The 20,958-nt window shown below is 39.6% G+C and overlaps 1 protein-coding gene across 3 annotated transcripts; it reads right to left on the reverse strand.

The window, feature by feature from the left end:
- Nucleotides 1-3,358: 3,358 nt before the first annotated feature.
- gal3st2 (galactose-3-O-sulfotransferase 2) lies at nucleotides 3,359-20,192 on the reverse strand. 3 transcript variants are annotated; one of them, XM_035384128.1, is made up of 5 exons: nucleotides 19,947-20,192; nucleotides 8,343-8,465; nucleotides 7,442-7,552; nucleotides 6,132-7,056; nucleotides 3,359-5,605 (listed from the first exon to the last, which is right to left on the reverse strand). In XM_035384128.1, exons 3-5 carry the CDS (start codon nucleotides 7,513-7,515, stop codon nucleotides 4,652-4,654), a joined length of 1,953 nt encoding a protein of 650 aa, XP_035240019.1. In that variant the 5' UTR covers nucleotides 7,516-7,552; nucleotides 8,343-8,465; nucleotides 19,947-20,192; the 3' UTR covers nucleotides 3,359-4,651. The 3 variants fall into 3 exon arrangements, with proteins under 3 accessions (XP_035240019.1, XP_035240018.1, XP_035240020.1); XM_035384127.1 differs by lacking the exon at nucleotides 8,343-8,465; XM_035384129.1 differs by lacking the exons at nucleotides 8,343-8,465; nucleotides 19,947-20,192 and having other exon boundaries at nucleotides 7,414-7,549.
- Between the last annotated feature and the right edge of the window lie 766 nt (nucleotides 20,193-20,958).

The following is a 20,958-nucleotide window of genomic DNA, read 5'->3' on the forward strand; positions in this document are numbered from 1 at the left end:
AAGAAAACTGCTGTTGAAATGCATTGTGGGTGCCTGAGTGCTTTTAGCTCAGTAGAGTTATTGGTTGGTACTCCCTGGTATGCAGAGTGACTGTGGTAGTATTGTGTGATTTTTTTTTTTACCATTAGCTTTTGTATTACTGAGGTTACTACCTCCTCATTTTTCAATTTTCAATCACCTTCGAGCACCTTTCCTTTTTCTACTGCCTGTTCATTTTAGGATTATTTCAATCCACATCTATTTTTGGGTTGTGTAGAGTGAATGCGTGGCATATTGTTTTACATGGATCTCAAAAGCCATTGTTGAGTTTGAAACACTGTACAAGGGAATGCTCTCCAAGAGATAAGTGCAATATGCATGAACATTTTGTCCCATTCCATATTTTACATGCATTTGTGAACAGTTGTAGCTAAACTTTCTTTGAATATCCTTTCCACATAAATGCATGTAGGAAACTTGTTCCTCCTGGTTAATCTCAGATCTGACAAGCGTGGCTTATGGGGCAAAATGTCACAGAGAGCATAAACAGTGGCAAAGAGTGACACAGAACCCAGGCCATCTTTATTCAGTTTCGCTCAGCACTGCATGACCTTGTGGTCATGAATCAGTGATCACTTCAGCGTTCTGTTGTAGAGGACCAGAGTGTTCTCTGAGTCAGGATGCCTTATGGGTAAAATATAACAGATGTATTGCATGCCATTTCTCTTTTTATTGTCATTCAGATTCATGTTTTGCCCAAACACCTACACCATTCAAACTATCCAACATAATGTCACAGGCAAAGTGGAAATAGATCTAAATTTAATTTATGGAAACTAGAGTTTGTACAACATTGTATAAATATTGCCAAATTTGTCCCCACTAATATTAAATGGGATTCCTTGTGCTAACATAATCAGTGGTATCTTCATGGCAATTACAGTTGAATGATGTTGAAATTCAGTGTCTAATTTCTTTGTCGCAGAATTTCTTTGTCGCTTCGGTGAATATTCAATGTTTAGATCATACAGGCCACTGCAACATGTGGACTGGAATTCAGCCGGTTTCACAATTTTTACCTTTTCTTCATCTACAGCAGGGGTTTTCAAGAGAAACACCAACCTCTATGTGTGGTGTTCTTGCTCTTTCCTACTTGCTGTGCTTTTAATTATTCACTGCGGTAGAAAAGGTTCAGAGTAAGATGTATCCGTGGAGGATGCTGCCTGTTTGGAAGAGTAACATGTAGACGGGATAAAGATGCTAAAACAAAGGCGGTTACTGTACTTCGCTAGACATCACTCTTTTCAGTCGACTGTTTCCCATTTTCAGATGTGTTCATTCTAAGTAAATGAAATGTTTAGTGGACCAACATTGTAAGCAGATCAAATGCAGTTCCAAGCCTTAGAATCCCAAGCCTTTGTCATGGTCTCTGTTTTCCTTTGAGAAATGTATATTCTTGTGTGATGTCATTGGTTTTTCACAGTTCAGCATGAAGAGAACTGCGCTAGGTGTGGAAAGCTAAGTGCTCTTGGTGTGATGTTTTATTTGTTCACTTGATAAACTAAGCAGATTATCCACAAGGTGGAGACATTGCAGCGCAGTGCTTTTCAGACTGCATGCACAGGCACATCATCTGTGTTCTGTAAGAAAAGGAGGAACAGAAATCCCTTACCTTAGTCAAACAGATGAGAGGTAGAAAGAGGAGTGATTCAATGTTAGGATAAAGAAGAGCGGGAAGGCAGGAGATGGAAGGAGGAATAGGAAAAGAGCAGCCTGTACATGCAGCAGAAGATAAATAAACAGTCCTGATATAAACACCTTCTGAGTGAGTCAGGTGGCATTGACAGGATCATGCAAGTGAAAGTGTGAGAATGCTGGTTTGATATTGCTGCCTCTCATATGTGAGATTACCCAGTGTGTAACGGAAATGGGCTCGTGACACTGACACCGGTGATGTGGGTGAAATTATCTGTGCAGTCTTGTTGAAAGTGCAGAATTGGATCTGTGCAGAATTTTATTTTATTTTTTTTAATGTGGCAGGACCTGACAGCTGCTCCTGTTACTGCAAAGAGAACACTGGATCTAAATGTTCACATCATGACCACAAGAGGGTGCACCTCAGCCATGGTTGGGACCAGTTCTGGCACAACATGTTTTGGATACAGTTACCACAGGCAAATCTGTCCAAGAAGACTGTCTTTCTGGACAGGTCTGCCTGTCTGCGGCTAGATTTCTCATGCAAGAAGATTGAGATCACTATGGGGTATTCTTAAGAACTGTTTTTATAAACAATATAAACTATATTTTTTCACTCTCATCCTAGCTAGCACACAAAAATCCTTGTGAATAGAAGCACTGCATTAAAGTTTTTAATGTTTTTTTTTTCTTCACCTTTCCCAACTCCAACTTTCCAGCTATGTTGTAAGTAAGTCTAGATTACACATACTTTTCCACAGGAAAAAGGAAAAATCAGCATTGCAAGGGCACTACCAGCACACATGAATTCAAACTTAATTTACTGTCCATTTTAAGTGCTGAGTATTGAAGAAGTACCTCCCATTTTACAACCGTCAACAACATGTGAAGGACCAGTCAAGCAGAACAAAAGAAACAATAATATCTGAGCCTCCAGTTCTGGCCTGAAATAATAAAAATGACTGGCACGTCTTTGTATTCTTAATCGTCTTCCTCTATATGTATTACTATTGACTGAAAATAAAGGACTCCACTGAACTACAAAGCTGAGTGAAATGGAAAACAGTCGCAAACTGGGAAAACCAGCAGCTGTACTTGAACTAGAGGATAGGAGATGTTAAGTTATTGTTTTAAACCAACAGTCTTCACTGTTGGTTTAAATAGTGTTGGTTTAAAACAATTAGACAAATACGAGACACTGTCTGTTTTGTATGCATTACATTAACAATAAAATATGAATAAGATACCAGGAGATATTAGCACTGCTGAGTTAATATCCTACACACAATATGACTTTACTCAGCTAAATTAAATATAAGCTTGCTATGACACTAGTCTCTACAACAGATTGACATTTGTCTGTGACTTCACCATTTACTTATTTTATTTCAAGTAACATTTCCTTAATCTTGCGCATAAACAGTTTCTGCAATGATCTATTCTTAAGAACATAAAATAACCTAATAGGTCACTTGGACACTGAAACACATAACCTCTTACTTATCCCCCGTGCTGATTACTATGCAGCAACAACCCTCCAAAACCAGGAAAAGGAATGGCTAAAAAATATTTGGCTAAAATGTAAATCTTTCCCTCCTTATTTAGACAAACTTTCAGTAGATGAACTCACATGACATTCCATTTTAAACCTTTCTAAAGTTATAAATAATTTAGAAAAACAGAGTCAATTTACAAAGGTTGCCTTTTTATTTCATAACTTAAATTAAAATTTATTTCAGTGTCAACATCCATGACAGTTAAACTCCTGTTTAAATTAAATATCAAAATGTTTCATACAATCATAAATAAAGCTCAAAGCAATTGAATGACACAGCAAATTTGTTATAAGAAATAACATCTTGGTAGCCATTTTAACCATTTCTTCTCACATTCTTTTACAAATTTCATTATGTGCAAGCATACACACTTTTATTAAAAGTGAAGAATCATGTTGCATCCTTAATAAATATAACATCACCAATTTCAGCATTTCAATCTATCTGACAAAAATAAGCCGAATCTGATACCAGACGTTTTAAGACTATAAATCTTATGCATCACCACGGCAAAGTTATCCACTTTAAAAGCATTGAATTGAGACACCAAGTTAGCCTGAGGTGTAATTTGTCTATCAAAGAAAACATACCATTTGATAGACATCTATTGCATATGTAAAGAAGATCCTTCTAATGTCACATCTTTTAAATATAGAAACAAATATTTCAATCTGAAGTCCAGAACAAAATAAAATATCCACATATCCTTTCTGGTAAAGAAAGAGAAGAACATTGGGAAATGACAGTAAAGCCTGCACATTACTAAACTGCTCTGAAATAACACATTTGCAATCAACACATATCCCTTATTGAGGGACATGTTAACTGTGTGCAAATAAAACAGAATTTGGGAGCATTTGGGCAATGTGCATGGCTTCCTCACTTTTTCTCTTGAGCTCATTCTCCACTTTAAACAATAAGCAGCTAAACTTTAAAATAAATGTACCATTATGACTGATCAGGAGATGGTAAACTTTCAAAAGGGAGGCCCAGTGTAATGGGGCCTGTTGTAGCTTTTGTTCTTTCCAGTGTCTTTTTATCATCATTGCACTTTAACTTTATGGGTTGAACACCCCTACTCTCCCACTCATTAAATCTTGGGAGTTATACTAGCCTACTGCATGTTCCCCCCTCACTGTCTGCAGTGTTCAAGCAGAGACTTGAAATGAAACAACTTTTCACTAGTCGTGTTCACGCGCAAAGGTGCTCTTCCCTCATCAGACAATCTGGAATACGTGAAAACTGTTGTCTCTTTAGGTTTTTCAGTCTACATTTTTGCCATCCAGGGCACTATATTCTAACTTGTGCAATTCACAAGCAATTACCATTCTATCCCCAAAATGGTGAATTTAGTCTAGGCCTGGCGCACAGCCAGTCCCATCCATCCTTGCAGCTAGACTCCAGTCATTGAGAGCAGTGACTCAAGGCACATTTGGCAGTCTGCTAACGGTAGATGTGTTGAAGAGTGTGCTTTGGTTCCTGGGACTACTCAGTAGATTTCTGCTGTGCCGCTCCATGCTTCTCCTGACTTCCCGAGTCATCACTTTGAATGGAAAGGACTGCTTCTGGGAGGAGGCCAGTTTAGCTGCCAGCTCTGGGAACTGCTTGGTGTAGAGTGCTGCAGTGTACTGCAGCTCAGGGGTGATCAGGTCCTGGCATTGCTTTTTGGTGGCTCCATCCAAGCCAGGGTTGAGGTTGTAGCCCTGAATGACAGCAGCACCATACTGGAAAGGCTTGAGGGCGGAGTCCTTCACCTGGGAGGGGTCCACGGCCCCACCCTCCTTCAGACAGGTCTTCATTAGCTGCCTCCTCCTCTCTTGCAGCTGTGCCACCTCACGCTTCATATTCTCCCGGCCCACTGTTTGTTCCACCCTCTTCCAAAAAGTGATATTGAAGTGCTGGTAGATCTTCCAATCCAGTGAGTTCCATATTTTGATCTTGTTCATCGTCAAGGGGGACAGCCACTGACGGGTCCTGTTACTTCTGCTGTTGAGTTTGAATGAGACCACATCATCTAGTGACCAGCAGAGGGCGTTCTTTAGCAAGATCATAGACTCATCAAAGTACTCTGACATGAGGACGAGATGGAAGTTCTGCTCAATCATGGAGATAGATAAATTAGCCTGCCTCTCAATATCAACATAGTTGTTGTTGTTGTTGAAGCCAAAGTCGAATGCCAGGAGGTTCCTGGCATAGTGGTTGTTGCTCAGCGAGGCATTATAGCTGTGCCAAGCGTTGTTGAGGAAGTCGTCTAAGTTCCTGGCCCTGTGAAAGGCAGGGATGCTTTTGTAATACATGAATATCGACTCCATCATGGATACTGGATTCCGCAGTATAGAGAAGTAGAAGGTATCCTCTGGCATTACTCTTTTGACCTGCAGGTGGAAAACAATACCTTTCTTATGTTACTGAAATTACAGAAATTAATACAAGTAGTACACAGGCCTGTTTTCAATACCTGGATTTTTTAAAGGCCAAATTGTATTAAACTACACCTAAATATAAGTCTGATCACTTTCAGTTTTCTCAGAAAAATTCCCACTTTAAACCAGCAATTTTTTATCAAATTTTTTTCAGATTATTGTTGTTTGTAACAAAAACAATGCAGCCATCTGTCAGTACCAGGCGTATACTGAGATAATTGCCTCAAACAGATGCTTTTTGCTTGGCTCACACCACATTTTCACAAAAGTAATACCAGGCTGTTATAAACTTAAATAAAATTACTTTCACTCAGATTTCTTAAATAAAACAATTCTGCCAATTTTTGAGAAGAAAGAAAAATCTGGCCCCTAATTCATGTGGCTATGAATAGCATGGTGTACGTATTAAAAATACTGGGTAAGTTTATGCACATATGTACAGTATTCCACCTCATTATACAACTCAAAGGAGTCTTACCTCTGCCGGCATGAATCTCATGTGGTTGCACATGATGTTGAACTCCTTCATCGCCCTTAATCTGAAGCCTTCGACAAAATGAGCAGCAAAGTACAGCGGGTAGAAGAGCTGGCTGTGTTTATTCAGTGGCAGAGCAAATGTCAGGTTCCTACTGTCTCCGTAACGGTACAGGATGTTCAGGATGGTGCTGCTGGCTGTCTTGTGTGTCTTAAGGAAGACAATGTGGGTCTTCGGCTGGCAGGTGGAGGCCCCTCGCCCTGCTGCGGCTGGCTTAGCCGTGGCGATTCTGGCATTCACAGCCGAGGGGGAGCGCGGTGTTGTTCGGGGCGCAGAGGGGAGCCTCTGCTTCATCAGCTCCTTGCTTGGGTCTGGCCCATTCTGTAGACTGGCCAGTGCAGTGGCAGAGCGCTGAGGTTTCAGTCGGGTGAGTCGGGGACTGTTAGCACTCCCCCTGCTGGGAAACCATTTCCTGTGTGGGCGGAGAACCTCTGAGATAACGGAAGGTGCAAGCTGAATGGACTTGAAGTCATCCTCCTCAAGAACCGTGAGAGGGCGTGTTTTTTTCACTGTGGCTGCTGCCACTAATCGACCACCTTTTCCCTTCTGTAAACGTGTTATTTTAGTAAACTTGTTAATGTGACCTCTGGGTGAAATATGCAAGGGGAGTTGCTCTGACAGTGCCTTCCCCCTGTGATGCTGGCCTGCGTGAGGTATGTTTCCTATTTTCACAGCTTCCTGGTGAAGATTTTCCCGTTTTACAGTTACTTCCTGGTTTATAGGGTGCATATATTCAGTTTGAGGCACAAGGTCCGACTGCTGTTGCTCCAATGGCGGCTGCGTTGTTGATAATGCTTTTTGGAACTCGATTGTAAACCTCATACTGAAGAGCTTCTCATTGGCAAATTGTTTCAGAATTTTGTCATTTCTAAAAAAGAAATAAAATAAATACTGACGATCAGTTCCACAAACAAGTGTCAATACAGCATTAATGATAGCTTTGTTATTTTGTTGTTTTACCCACTGATGCTTCTGTTCCTCATTTCCAGTTCAAAACATTTTATAGTTAATAATGTTTTTAACCAGCAAGAAAATCCAAACAAAAGTACTCATATGTTACATGTCCTGAATTTAATTGAATTTAATTTTGGCTACATTTGGCTAACTGGAGGCTTGTCAGTAAGGTCAGCACAACTGGAAGTGCGAGCACACACACACACACACACACATACACAAACACGCAGCAGTGTTGAAAACAGATTTCTGACACATGTAGCACACATACCCTTAAAGCACCTTGCAGACAGACCCACCTGGACTGCCGAACGACACCCAGGATCTGTATGGCCACACAGAGGACGGTCAATGCCATGAGAACCATCCACATGTGGCGCAGATGACTGCATAGCGCACCCTTCAGCCTCCTACAGGGGGCACAGGTGAGACCGGACATTAGCCCCACTGTAGTCCATGAAGCAGCCTTCAACATCAAATCAGCCAGTTTAATGGTGCACTAAATAGGTTCATGATTATATTAATGGGCATTTGCTGTGACAAGCTGTGCCGACGGGCATAGGCATTCTTTAAAGAACATCGAAAACGTGCCAATGTTAATTTCAGGATTCTTTAATGCCCAATGGGCGTATTTTAAAAATATGTCAGCTTATTTTTTCTGTTTTTCCTTGTCTTTAAATTTTGTCTGCAATTTTCAAATCTGCTATTTTCTTCCCAACATGATTAAATTAACAATCCTCCTTGCCATCTGGCTTGCAGAACAATACAGAAAATATTATTTGATTGTGGTAAAGGCTGTAATTTTGCCGCACATTCTGCCTTTCAAAGCCACACATTCTATCAGACCCCTCTGGAGCCAGACAGAGAGAAGCATTTTTTGAAATTACTGGATCAAGAGAACTGTGTCCAATCATCTTGCATACCGAAGGCTAGAAGGTTTGTGAACAAACAAAATTCTGAACACATTTCACAAATTAATGCATCATAAACATGCTCTGCCTGGAGGCAGAGTAAATCTACCCAGGTAGTTAAATAATCAGTGTATGCGCAAATGCCATGCAATTTCACAAGACAAAAATAGAATGCTCCCTTAAGTTACAATTAACAGATGGAATTGTAATTAACAGATGGAATATTAACTTGTTAATAATGAAAAACAAAAGCATTAGGAAAAAATGAATAAAATGATTAATATATTACCATTTCCTATTTCGTGCCCATACACCAGTGTTCAGAACCAGGCTATTATTTCATGTTTACTCATTCACCTTATGGCCACCAGATGGTGCTGGAGTCGATGAAATGAAAACTGGCAGAACCCACCTTTATGAAAGAAAATTGCCATTTGTCATTTGCTATTTCGAGCAGGATAAACACTATGAGGGAAAACAAAGAAACATTTCTTCATGCACACAGTGCTTGCAGTGGTTCCATACTTGACATTCACAGCAACGCTTGGTTTATTAAATCCAAAATATAAGACAGGCAGTCTATATGATCAACTCTCATAATTAGAATTTTGAAATGATGAAATCCCTGTGCATTTAGCTTTAGGTGTGAGTGTCCACATGTGTGTTTGTGTGTATATGTGTAACGTATGCACAGTGTGGTCTGTAAGTATTTGGACAGTGACACAATTTTTGTTGTTTTGACTCAGGACTCCAGTACATTGGATTTGAAATTAAATGATTATTATGAGGTTAAAGTACAGACTTTAATCTATACCAGCTGACCCATGTCTGATATCTGTCTGTCTCTCTACGCCCTGCCATAAATGAGAAACACTAAACTGTTCTCAAGACTGGAATGCCAAGAGCATTTTAGAGAACTGTTGACCTGTGCCATCTGTTTGTGAGCTTCCCATTTTAATTAAAGTAATTAGTCGCCCTGTTTGATCCTGTCTATTGAACACTAATCTGTTAAATGCAAATTACAACAGTGCTTCAAGACCAACAATAAAAACACTGTCCTTTGTCAGACTAGTGTGCTTCTTGTAAACCAAGAAATATTAAACCCAAAGTGGAGTTGAAGAGTAGGAAGAGCTTTGGAGAGTGTCTTTGTTTTCACAGATATGTTTTAATTTATGTCATGCCGATGACCCAGACTTTGGTCTAATCCTGGAACCAGAATACCAGAGAATGGAAAATATCCCTCAGCTGTTTTTGATTGGCCTGTAGGAGTCTACACCTCTCCCTCCTGAACCACAGCAAAGAGGGGATAAGTGGAAAGTCTCCCCATATGATGTGTGTATATAACTCTATACATATCTGTGTGTTTGTGTGTGAGTATGTGCGCATACACGCACACGCATGTATAAATCCATAGAGGGGAGTATGCCTATATATGAGAGAGCATTTGTGTGAGTGAGAGTTTGTAAACATTTGTGTGTGCATTTGTGTGTGCGATGCACTGGCTAATTTTCTTAGACAGTGCACTGTCCTATTACTGTTTGTGAGCATGTGTGCTTGTGTGTGCTTGAGTGTGATGCAAAGGATGATTTGCTTAGTCAGTGCACTGTCCTATTACTGTCAGATCTGGTAGTATAGCCATTCAGGCACAGGACCTGACAGAAAGAGAGGGCCTGTACATGGTCCTTCTGAGGAGTACAAAGTGAAGTGAGCCTATGAGCTTGGCAACAAGTTCAACGGGGAACTTCAAAGAGACACCAAAATGTCCCTTGCACTACTCTGAAACCAAAGCGATGGCGAGTAGGGGTGCACGTACCCTTCACTTCCTGCCTATTTACCCATCTAAACGGCTATTGTACAGTACTGTGCAAAAGCCAGATACCACCATTTATTTTATTTACTTTCGGAGAAAACAGCCATTGAGTGCAAGTTACTTATTTTTCATTGTTAGAAAAGAATGTAGCAAACCCTTCACAACTATGGACAAATATTGACAGATAATAAAGTGATTAATCCACAGCTTGCTTTTATGCTGCAAGTTTTTAATCAAGTTTCTGAATGTATTTCAACACAAAATTGAATGTTGTATTAAACCAATATTTAAGTCCTCATCCACAAATAGTCAAAAAAAAATTTTTGGACTGATCCCTAGATTAAATTCTGCACTGAATAAACAAACCACAAAATATTATCAACACATTCAGGCAGTGGCAAAAAAAAAAGGTTGACTGTTGAGCGCGGTATTCACGTTGTTGGATTAAAACAAGCAGCCAGTGTGCACGTTGTCTACGGTCAAAAACAAAACGTCAGATAGCCCCATAGAAAAGTTTAATTTTGGGACTTGTAAATGTGTTCTGTGACACGGTGTTGAGTGGTCTGATGAAAGTAGTAAAAAAAAAAAAGTGTGGGACTTGAAGAGTGTGAGTCATGACAGGGGCAAGGAAATGAGAGGTGGCAGCCAGGACGCTGGTCTCTCATTACATTACACATCGCATCCCACTGTCTGCACTACTAAGAGCAAATGCGTCAAACTGCTTCCTCCACATGTACCAATTATCAGCAGTTTCTCTGTTTCTCACATCATTTTGAATATGCATTGAATATACAACGGATGCATTTTACTTTGTCATTGTATGTGTTATATTTCCATACATTTATAAGATGTCAAACAGTGCTGATGGATGGCACGCCAAACAATATGTAACAGGTTTATAGTTTTAAAACAGTCCGGCCAGCAGTGCTACACAAGGGCCTTCAGACAAGTATAAAAACTGTGAGATTCACTATCAGTGGGTGTGTGTTTAAAATAGAGGAAGCTGAATCGTTACCATCACCAATTATTATAATTAGTACCCACCATCAGACCCCTTTCTCTTAATTCTGTCTTGCATGGTAGTCTTTTTCTTATATTCACTACTACTATTACTAACGTCCTGTTCAGATGACTGAAATCACAAGCTCCCATAAATAAAATGAGTGCTGCAACCCAACATGCTTAACGCATACAGAATAACCAAACACTTTACCCTAAACCCATAACTTGCTGATAATCATTAGACAGACATGACGATTTTCTGTCCACACACTGGCATTATGGATTGGGGAAAGAATGAAAATGAGTTTATTGACTGTATATCATACAAAACAGGTGAAATCAGGATAAGATAAATGATTAAATGACTAACGTCTATTGTACCTTATCAGACCTGAGTTTTGTAGTTGTTCCAATGGCCTTTGTTATGCACTTATTGTACGTCGCTTTGGATAAAGGCATCTGCCAAATAAATGTAATTAGATTATTAGTTTAAATAAAAATTAATACGCAGTCAGCAGAAAAATGTCCTGCCGTTTAGACACACTACCATACCGCTACACCTGTGTGGCAGGTCTTCCATGTGCCCCACTGACCCATATCTACAGACACAGCTGCCTGAAAGGTGGCATTTCCCTCAGACGCTCAGGCGGACAACTGGATGGTTAAGAGACAGGGAAGAGCTCAGCCCCAAACATGTACACCGACAAGAACATACACACACAAATGGTGCGTCCAAAAACGTAAAAATATCCTAAACGTAAAGAAATTTCCTCCACTATCACCTAGTCTCCACCGCGCCTCAGCAACCGTTCCCTCCAGCGTCCCAATATTGGAGGGGACAAACAAAACAGCTTCAAAACTCGGCTTCTCGTCTCCTCCTGGCAAATGATTCACTGATTTATCCTACCCCAGATGTCTTTTCACATTTCTGGGCGACATAGTCATTCTCATGCCCACAGAGATTGAAAGACCATCCCACAGAATCTGACACTATTCAAACTCCAGAAAGCAGAGACAGCTGAGAACTTACCACAAATTTTCCCAATTATGCAAAATATTTAGCCTAAATTGTGTGTGCTTCAGTAGGTTATTATCACACAGGACATCATACCCTAAGGATAGATAGCCTACAATGGATAACAAAATGGCAGTTTGCTTTTGTGATCCTATAGACAAATGGTTACAGACAGCATGGATGTTGCTTAAACGAACATGACTCTAAACATAAATAAGCATGGCAGCCATTATTTCAGCATGTGAATACACATGCATGAATTTATTCAACAAACATTTCCAAAGGACATAGGCTATTTATTACCAACAAATTTCAGATGTTACAGTATGAAATAATAGTTTTTCAGTGTTAACACTGCCATAATATGAACATATTATAATATGAAAACAATACCTCAGATAATGCGAAGCGACAAATTTGTTTCACTAATCTGCAGAAATGTTTCTGAATTAGCCTATGTACAGTAAGACACAATGAACTGGCAATAGAATGTAGGCTGTCACAGTAGGTATAGTATATGAAGTGAATTAGTGCTCTGTATGTTGAGACATCAGGCACATTGGGATTCTGAAATTACAGTAAATTGTTATGTTTGCATATACTACAAGATGTGTACTTTGATTTAATGTTGCTGATTACATATTAATTAGTATCTCAACACAAACTGCAATGTAAAGTACATGTTCGTATACTGTACAGGCAACTACTTGTACTTGAAACTGACAAGCTATTTTGCAACTTTAAATGGGCTGACCATGTGTAAGATATGTGATTGGCTAATGTGGCTATTTGTGAGCACCACATCAGCTCCTTCATCAATAGTGGATGTCGAATTTGATGATAGAGAAGCCAATAAGCTGCCCCAATTATCTTCACGCCTCCTCGTTCTCTCTTATCCTCCACTTGTCTCCTCTCCTCCTTTCCTCCACATGTACCTGGGTAGGAGACGAGTGGTAGTGGGGGAGTGAAGGAAAGGAGGTGAGGAGTGAAAAGTACTGGGATACACACACCTGCTGGAACATACACAAGGACCACCATCTACACACATTCGCATTCACACACACATACACACATATAATTTGGTGACATAGATTTTATTTTCTCAATTTCTTGAAAACAATTTTGAAACAATGCTATTGCTGAGAACAGTTAACAATACATAAAACTTGCATTATGCATACAGATTCCATTCCAAGAGTCACAGACTCCACTGTTTTTGTCCTTGACATACTCTCCTTTGTCCCTGTCTTCCTTCACACATGATTTAGGACTGACTGAACAATTATGAATTTTAGCACCTTTCTACACACTGACGGAAACTACATAACTGCAACTAATTCAATATTCAATTTGTGAACAAAACAGTGAAGAGAATCTTGTATTAACTGGTAGATTTTGAGTTTTGCATAACAGTGCTTATGAATAGCCTTTGTGCACTAAGAGAACAAAGTTCTGCAAAAGAGTTTGGGTGTTGTGAATATTGTTTTTGTGTTTTAGATATCTGTCACCAACTTTTCAAAAAAAAAAAAAAGAAATTGAGTTGAGAAAAATTGTCATGGTAAATAAAAAGAATGCTGAACATCAAAAAAAAGAACCAGCAACATATATTCTTGTTTATTGAGGGTGGCTATCAGCTCTGATGTACCATGATGTTATTGGACTTGCCTGCTGCAATAACATGTGTGCTAGATACAGATTCATTTATATTCTGGAGCCTGCAATAGGGAGTTATCTGTGGCTTCATCACTGAAAACTCTGACATCAAACTGTGAATCATCACACAGCCAGGGAAAATGAGATGTGTCAAACAGCCTATCACATTGTTTGTTCCTCCTCTTTGTTGGACTTTCCACCAGTGGCAATAAACCAAATTGGCGCAGATGGTGGAAGCATGCTGGACTCTAAACCCCCCCCCCCCCCCCAGGCCTCTTTACGCCGCCGTCATTACATGCACAGGTGCGCTGCTTAAAAGTGCAGTAATTGCAGAGTGCTGCACTAACCTTGAGTTCTGTGAAAATGACTTCACACCTCCTGCCCTCAGGAGTGACAGGATGATGCTGCTGCCCTACAGAACTTTTTCTGTAACAGCTGCATTTGTGAAGACTGAATTCATTTCATGCCCCTGACGCATGCACCTCTCTCTCTCTCTCTCTCTCTCTCTCTCTCACTCTCTCACTCTTTCTCTCAAAAAGTTTAGTCAGCAGGCCTACTACTTCTGGGCCTACCCTCTGTGTGTTGACAAGGCTGCCAACCACAGTGCACAGTTCATGGTGCCAGTGCTCCTTAAACAAAAAGAAAACTGTTCTCTCTTCTTCCCCTCTGTTCTATTTACACACAGGTTTGGGTGATTTTCCACTCTAAATGCTGCTAAATGTGGTCTTATTGATTCCTTGACATTGACACCATGATGTCCTTGTCTGCCAAACGGCTAAGAACAGCTGTTGTAGCCAATGCCACAAACTCTTGGACCTCCTTCAGCATAATTATAGTTTGGGTTGGATACTGAGTAGAAAGGATGACAAGGCACAGCAACATGATATTATTTTGTTTTCTGCTGATCTTTCACATTTGTTGAGCATCATTGTGAAAGCAATATAGCTGGCTTTTCTTTTCTGCAAATGCATTGCTTTCTTCTTCACATGCGTTTTTTTTTTTCCTTTTCTGTGTTGCTCTTTTTTCATATCCGTTCTCGCACATCAGCTTGTTTTTCTTTATAATTTGTGCCCCAGTCGTTTGTCAGTGACTTAGGCTTTTCACAGATCCTGGTTTGCTTGCCTCTCTCCAACTTCTCTCCCTGTCTATGCTAACATTACATTAGCGTAGGAGCGTAGAGAGGACCACCTGTGGGGGCTTAGAGAGCCCTTCAGAAGGAATTTTGCGCTCTTTCTGTTATAGCAGCAGGGGACTGAAGTATGGTTAGAACTGTTCCCACACAAAAATCACTTTTTCCAGTTGTGGCTGCATGGCAAATGGGGAAAAGCCCACAAAAAGGAAAATAAGTTCAAATAGGATCTGGAAAAGCAGTAGATGTATGGAATATCTCTTCGTTGTGAAAAAAATGAGTCCAGTTAACTGAACTTGGCGAGCCAGATTTGGCTCTTCCTGGCTTACACTATGCCTGCACCAAGCAGTCCAGTTAAAACATTTTCACAGAGAATGGTTTCCAGTGAGGTGGTTTCATTAGACAAATATAGTATCCAGGTTCACATTTCATATTCAGACAAATTCCTGCAAAGCGCTCAGATTTATGTATTTCCATTTTTGCTAGGTGGGTCCATGAACAATCATGCATATACAGCATTTTAATAACAATAGCTATAGCAACATCATCAACAGGGAATGTGCTTTTTGACCAAGTCTATTTCAAACAACTAAATGATCAGTGCCAATTAGATATCACACAACAGACAGTGTGTGCTACTGAGATTCAGAGAAAACCATAAAGGGTTTCAATTTGTAACAGATTCATAAAATAGAGCTGAAAAAATTAACCATTAAGCACTGTGACAATAATGGCAAATTAGTTCCAGTGGATTTCTCATGTTAGCTCATGCCAATAAATTGACCTTCATTTACCCCAGGAAAGAGCTATAAAGCAGCTCTATTAAACACAGATATCCAGTTCCAGCCATTAAACAATCTCAAAACCCACTCCCTGAGATCATGGCTGTTGCCACCCTCTAAACCTGTGTAGTTTTCCCTGTCAATACAAAGGATGTACACTTATGGCAACTTAACAAATGTAGACAGTCATCTTCTGCTTACTTAGGGCCTCCGGATATCAACCTAGAATTTGCACTTCAAACAGACTGCTTAGCTACTAATCCAGTTTATTTGCTGAGGGTGTCTGAGTCACATGACTGGCAAACCCCATGTCAAAATATAATGTTGGCATTTCTCAGAAGTGGCTTCAGTCTAGCAACCCTCCCAAAGAGGCCAAACCTCTGGACAGTTTCTCCCATTTTCTTCTCTTGGTGGCATTCTCTGACAATTGCACTTCCCATGAAATTCTTGGCAGTGTCTGAGTCATGCCATTTTCTTTCCATTTTGTTACAATTATGCAAGTGACTTCTAAATGAGGGCGGTGCAGTGGTACGGTGGGTAGCACTCTACAGCTAGAAGGTCCTTGGTTTGAATCCTGGTCGGGGCCTTTCTGTGTGGAGTTTGCATATTCTCCCCATGTCCAAGTGAGTTTGGTGTAGGTTAGGGGTAAGATATGCAGGTTAGGTGTAATAATTAACAACCATGTAAGTTTGGCATGATAATAAACATAACCATTTCCTTTTATAGTGCTCTATTCTCACCGGGATTGTTGTAGACTCTTGTTTGAAAGTATTAATGCTCACCTGCCGTCGGTTTTGACAACCGAGTGAGGTTGTGATACGGACATGGGAAAATTTTTCCTTGATCAGCTCTCAAGTGATAATGTAGGCATTTGCTTACGTGTGTGGCAAAAATCAAACTGATATTCCTTGAAATGCTTCAAAAAGAACAGAAGAGAAGATGTACAACTTTGTCAGATTTTGATAATATTTCAGAAAATAAAGCCAAATGTATCTTTTCCATGTATCTTTTTTGACCTAACATACTCCAAGAGCACTGGAACAATGCAAAATCGTGTAAGATACAGTACAAACACTCAACAGTGACTGTGCGTGACGAGCCAGGTAACTGTCACGCTATCAACTCAAGCCCAACCACAACTAATTCTCACCAGACATCAATGAGAGCCTTCACTTCAAAAAAGGTGTGACAAAACTAGGCAAGAAAATGTGACCAGCAGTGTTCCTGTTCTTAATAAAGGAAACCTTTCTTCACCCTTTCTTTGTTGTTACTTGAGGCCTCACAAAGCAATATTTATTCTGCAATCATGCATTTGAACACAGGTGGATTTCAAATCAACATAGGTGTACTTCATTAATGTATTTAATGTGATTTCTCATGAAAAATTGACACACCAGGTCTTTAGGTTAATTAATTTAGGTTGTTATGGCAAACAGGGGTGAATAATCATCAAATTAAGTCATTTTCATTTCAATTTAATTTTTAACATAATTTTGAAAATATGTTAAAAATGTATTTCATTTTGACTTTATATTGAGCTACTGATATAGGAGTAGAAAAAATTTAAATATATTTTAATTTGACGCTGAAACACAGCATATTGAAAAATAAACAATTGGGGGTGGAGGCATTCTGAAGACCCTACATAATTTAATACAATACTAACACTTAAGTCTGTTTCATGCATTCTCTTTAGAAAGTCATGTCACGTCTATCAATATTAGCAAGGATTATCAATTTGTTTTATTTTCAATATTTTCTCGCACATTTATAGTGACCTAAAATTACCCAAAGACTTGTACAATCCCGAATTTAGGATAAAAACATGAACCTGGTTAAATTAAAATGATAAGCACTGTTGGCAAATATACAGATAACATCTCCAAGTGACTGTACATTAAACAGGAAATTGTTCAGTTGGATCTGCTAACCCCTGAATAAGATATTTTCCGATCATATTCTCCTTGAAGAAGCCAAGATTTGTTTTATGCGGCCAAATGAGGGTCTATGCTTGGAGCACACAATCGGCTGAATTATATTTGTCTTTCGTTCCAGTGATGTTTTAGGTTCTGAACTGATTGTACTTTGCTACCCATTTGCACTTTTGTTCAGACCTTTGTGAAAAAAGTCCAACAATCTGTCATGATCCAAATGTCTGGAATGTAACATAAAATCCGTAGAAGAAGCTGCTGCAAGAACAGGGCAGAATTCAAGGGTGGAAGAGACACCTTCCAATAATAGGTGCACCAGTTCTCTGGATTACCTAAAATGAAATATCTGGTTCCTTCTACTGCACAGGACTCTACAGAGCACCTACAGTTTTCATTTCCCCCTATATTTTTTCTGTGTGCAAGTGGCATCCAGGCTGGTTCACACCTCTGAAAATGTATGCACACTAAACAGCACCTGGAAAGCCAAATGTGAAAATGAAGGGGCAAGGACAGAGCACCAGATAACCACAAACTGGCTGACATGCAGTATGAATAATACTGTCAGGTCTTCGCATAAGCCTCAGATTTCCTTAGGCTATCCTTGTGGCCATTTGTCACTTTCCACTCATGCTCTGGCTGTACAGTACACAGCTAAATTCTGACTTCTGCTACACAGATTACTGTGCTAAATGACGTATATATTTAAGTACACAGAAATAGTAGCTTCAATATTAGAATATGTACTGGCTAATTGAGACCTTGGGTTAAAACTTCTTTTTATTTTTAATTATTTTTAAAACTACCATAAAACCATTCTGAGTTTCACCACTATCTGATGGTTGATGCCAGCTATTTGAGTTGGTTCACGCTGAAAGGTCCTGTGCAATTCATTAATCTCTTGTATCCCGCAGAGACGGCACCTGCTTTAAATTAGTCTTAAAAGTGTATCCTATTACATGCTGTAGTACTGTGTAAGCCGCGATATGGACAAACAATAAACTTTAATGGTACTAAAAGGGAAAAGTAAAGCTGCCTGTAGATACAGTATCGCCTCTCAAGTACCTACACTAAAGGGATAAGCTATCTAAAAAATAAAATAAAATAAAAATTTAAGGGGGGTGGGGGGAGGAGATAAATGCAAGAGATTATGGGACGTTGTCTCCACTTTAGTTCTTTCGATAGTCTGATAGTAAATGTTACAGCTAGGTACCGTGAAAAATCATTTGAATTTGAATGACGTCATTTAGTGAATCGCTATTTGATAAAGTATTCTAAGAACCATCATCACTTGACAACTTCGTTCTCCCCTAAACAGAATCTAGATGTGGGAATGCTGTCATAAGAGAGTAGGCTATAGGCTGTATCAGAATGCATCACATAGGTCACTCTTCATTTTTCGGTGTTTTTTATTTATTTTTTTAGGTTACAATTACAGCCACACTTTTGGTAGGGTTGTCCTAGTGTCATGTCATCATCCAAGAACAGTCGGCGAAACGTCACTTTGTTCAGGCTAAGTAAACTATTAAGATAATTCTCACAAGACTTGGCACTGGTCATATGTTACAGGACTACGCCAGTTTCGTGCCAGTTTGGAATAGATATGGGTAGATGTGGATTTATTTATTCCAGTCCGGATTCTCTTGCCAGGGACTTTTTTTCTCCTGCACACATGGGCGTGTATACGCTAAAGAAACAGTGTGTAGTTAATGGCTGCTTGGGTATGGAAATGAGGATAACCCCGCATTATAAATGTACTCATTTTTTGTACGCCACATCTTTGAGTGTTGCGTATGCCGCATGCGTTACTTTAAAGCATTCATGGGTTTAGTTGTAAGCCTATGAGGTTTTAAAGAATGTATGGTCTGTAATAGTATGACGTCTTCAAAAGTTCTGTTAATGTAGCGTAACTACTCAGATCGTGATTCTAACGTGAATCGTCACTGATTGTCATCAAAATAATGATACCTATAAGAGCATAGCATTTCTATGGCCTTCGTTGGTAATGCATTATAATGCAATTCAATATCTGATCTTTATGACAAAGTTCAGAAATGCTTTCATCAATAGGCCTACTACATGTCTAACTTGACACTTGTTACGTTATTCTAACAGACTTGACAATGTTGACGTCGGAACTGCCCACTCAAATCTTAGTTATCTTTTAGCGTTGTAAATGCTGCCATGACGTGGAGATGATCGACACTTCTGTCTGAGGCACACTTCTATTGCTGAAACTATTCAAATATAGCCTACATAATAGTTGATTTACAGAAATCTTAGAAAATATTTCATTAAAAGCATGAAAGCTTCCATCCCTAATACAGTTAGCCTGCACAATTACGCACAACAACCCAACTGATGGTTAGCGGTAGATACAGATGTTGGCTGTTGCTCGATAAATTAACAAAGAAGGCTGGAGATGTAGGATTGTCGATTTCTTATCGTTCTTATCTACACTTACATCCCGAGTCCAAATGCATCCGCATGTTTTAGTTTTAAGGCACAGTAAATATATATGATACAAAACCAAGAACGCATGCTGAATGGAAACATCATATAGAAAACACTTACGTGGACCATGGAGTTGACTTCCAAAAATACAGCGCTCGCTCCCTAATCGCTTTCCTTTGGAGTGGCGGCATATCGCGTATTTTGAGTGCTGGTGCAGCCCAAGAATGTTGCTGGCCTCTCAAGTCGCTTTAGAAACTCAGCGCCAAGTGAAGTGACTTCTCTAGCCCATCCACGCTTCAGCCAGTCTCCGATGTGGTCTCGCAGCATCAGCTTTCTCCCGTTGGAACTCCCCCTGCTGTTGACTGATTGGTCTAATGCGAGGACAAATAATGTATTTTCAGGAAAGGAGTGAGCTTGCTGGAGGATGACTGGAGAACAAAAGACGAAGGTTCTTTGTCCTCAGGTGAAGAAACTTGCAGCAGGGTTATTTCTGTCTGTTCGGGAAATATAAAACACTGAATTGACTGGCAAAATTTCATAAGGCTTGTGAAGATAGCAAAAATCAACATGTAGAGTCTTAATTGTGGTATCATCGTGAAAACAAGTAAAATGTATAGGGCTCACGGAAACGCATGTAGCGCACTTGTTAGAAAATTCCAGTCTACCTTCTCATAAATGTATGATTGACAGCTGTTTAAACAAAGGACAGGCACAATTAATATATGTCAAACGATTTCATTGTTTGCGAGGTTAGTTGGCAATTTAGTTTTTATAAGGGAACAAATGACAACCCAGTTGATGAAAACCTCATTAGAATTTAATCTGCCGACAGGGTTTGAATGCCCTCGCGCTAAAGACAGTTTTTTTTTCTGGGTTTCCTACTCTCCTTCGCTCCTACTCAAAGGAGTAACAATCTTCCTGGCAGACCGTGGCCTAGAGCCTAACTATTTCAAAAAAATAAAAGCAGGTTTACCGCAGAGTATAACCCTCGAAAAGAAATACATTGTTCATATTGGTCACATATGGGCTAATATTATTCATAGGTCACATCAAGGAGAGGATCTGATATCAAAGGTTATATCACCCAGTTTAGCATTGGCTCCAACAAGCTGAGTGCAAATTAATGAAGGAT

This window comes from Anguilla anguilla, chromosome 12 (genome assembly GCF_013347855.1).
Source record: "Anguilla anguilla isolate fAngAng1 chromosome 12, fAngAng1.pri, whole genome shotgun sequence".
Lineage (NCBI taxonomy): Eukaryota > Metazoa > Chordata > Actinopteri > Anguilliformes > Anguillidae > Anguilla > Anguilla anguilla.

What these genes read in the sequence shown, in the direction of transcription:
- gal3st2 (XM_035384127.1), bottom strand. Translation starts at nt 20,017, where the DNA reads ATGCCGCCACTCCAAAGGAAAGCGATTAGGGAGCGAGCGCTGTATTTT. An exon ending in AAGTCAACTCCATGGTCCAC is followed by an intron (nt 7,553 to 19,946) that starts GTAAGTGTTTTC and finishes TGCCCCCTGTAG; the next exon opens with GAGGCTGAAGGGTGCGCTAT. An exon ending in TGAGATTCATGCCGGCAGAG is followed by an intron (nt 5,606 to 6,131) that starts GTAAGACTCCTT and finishes TTCCACCTGCAG; the next exon opens with GTCAAAAGAGTAATGCCAGA.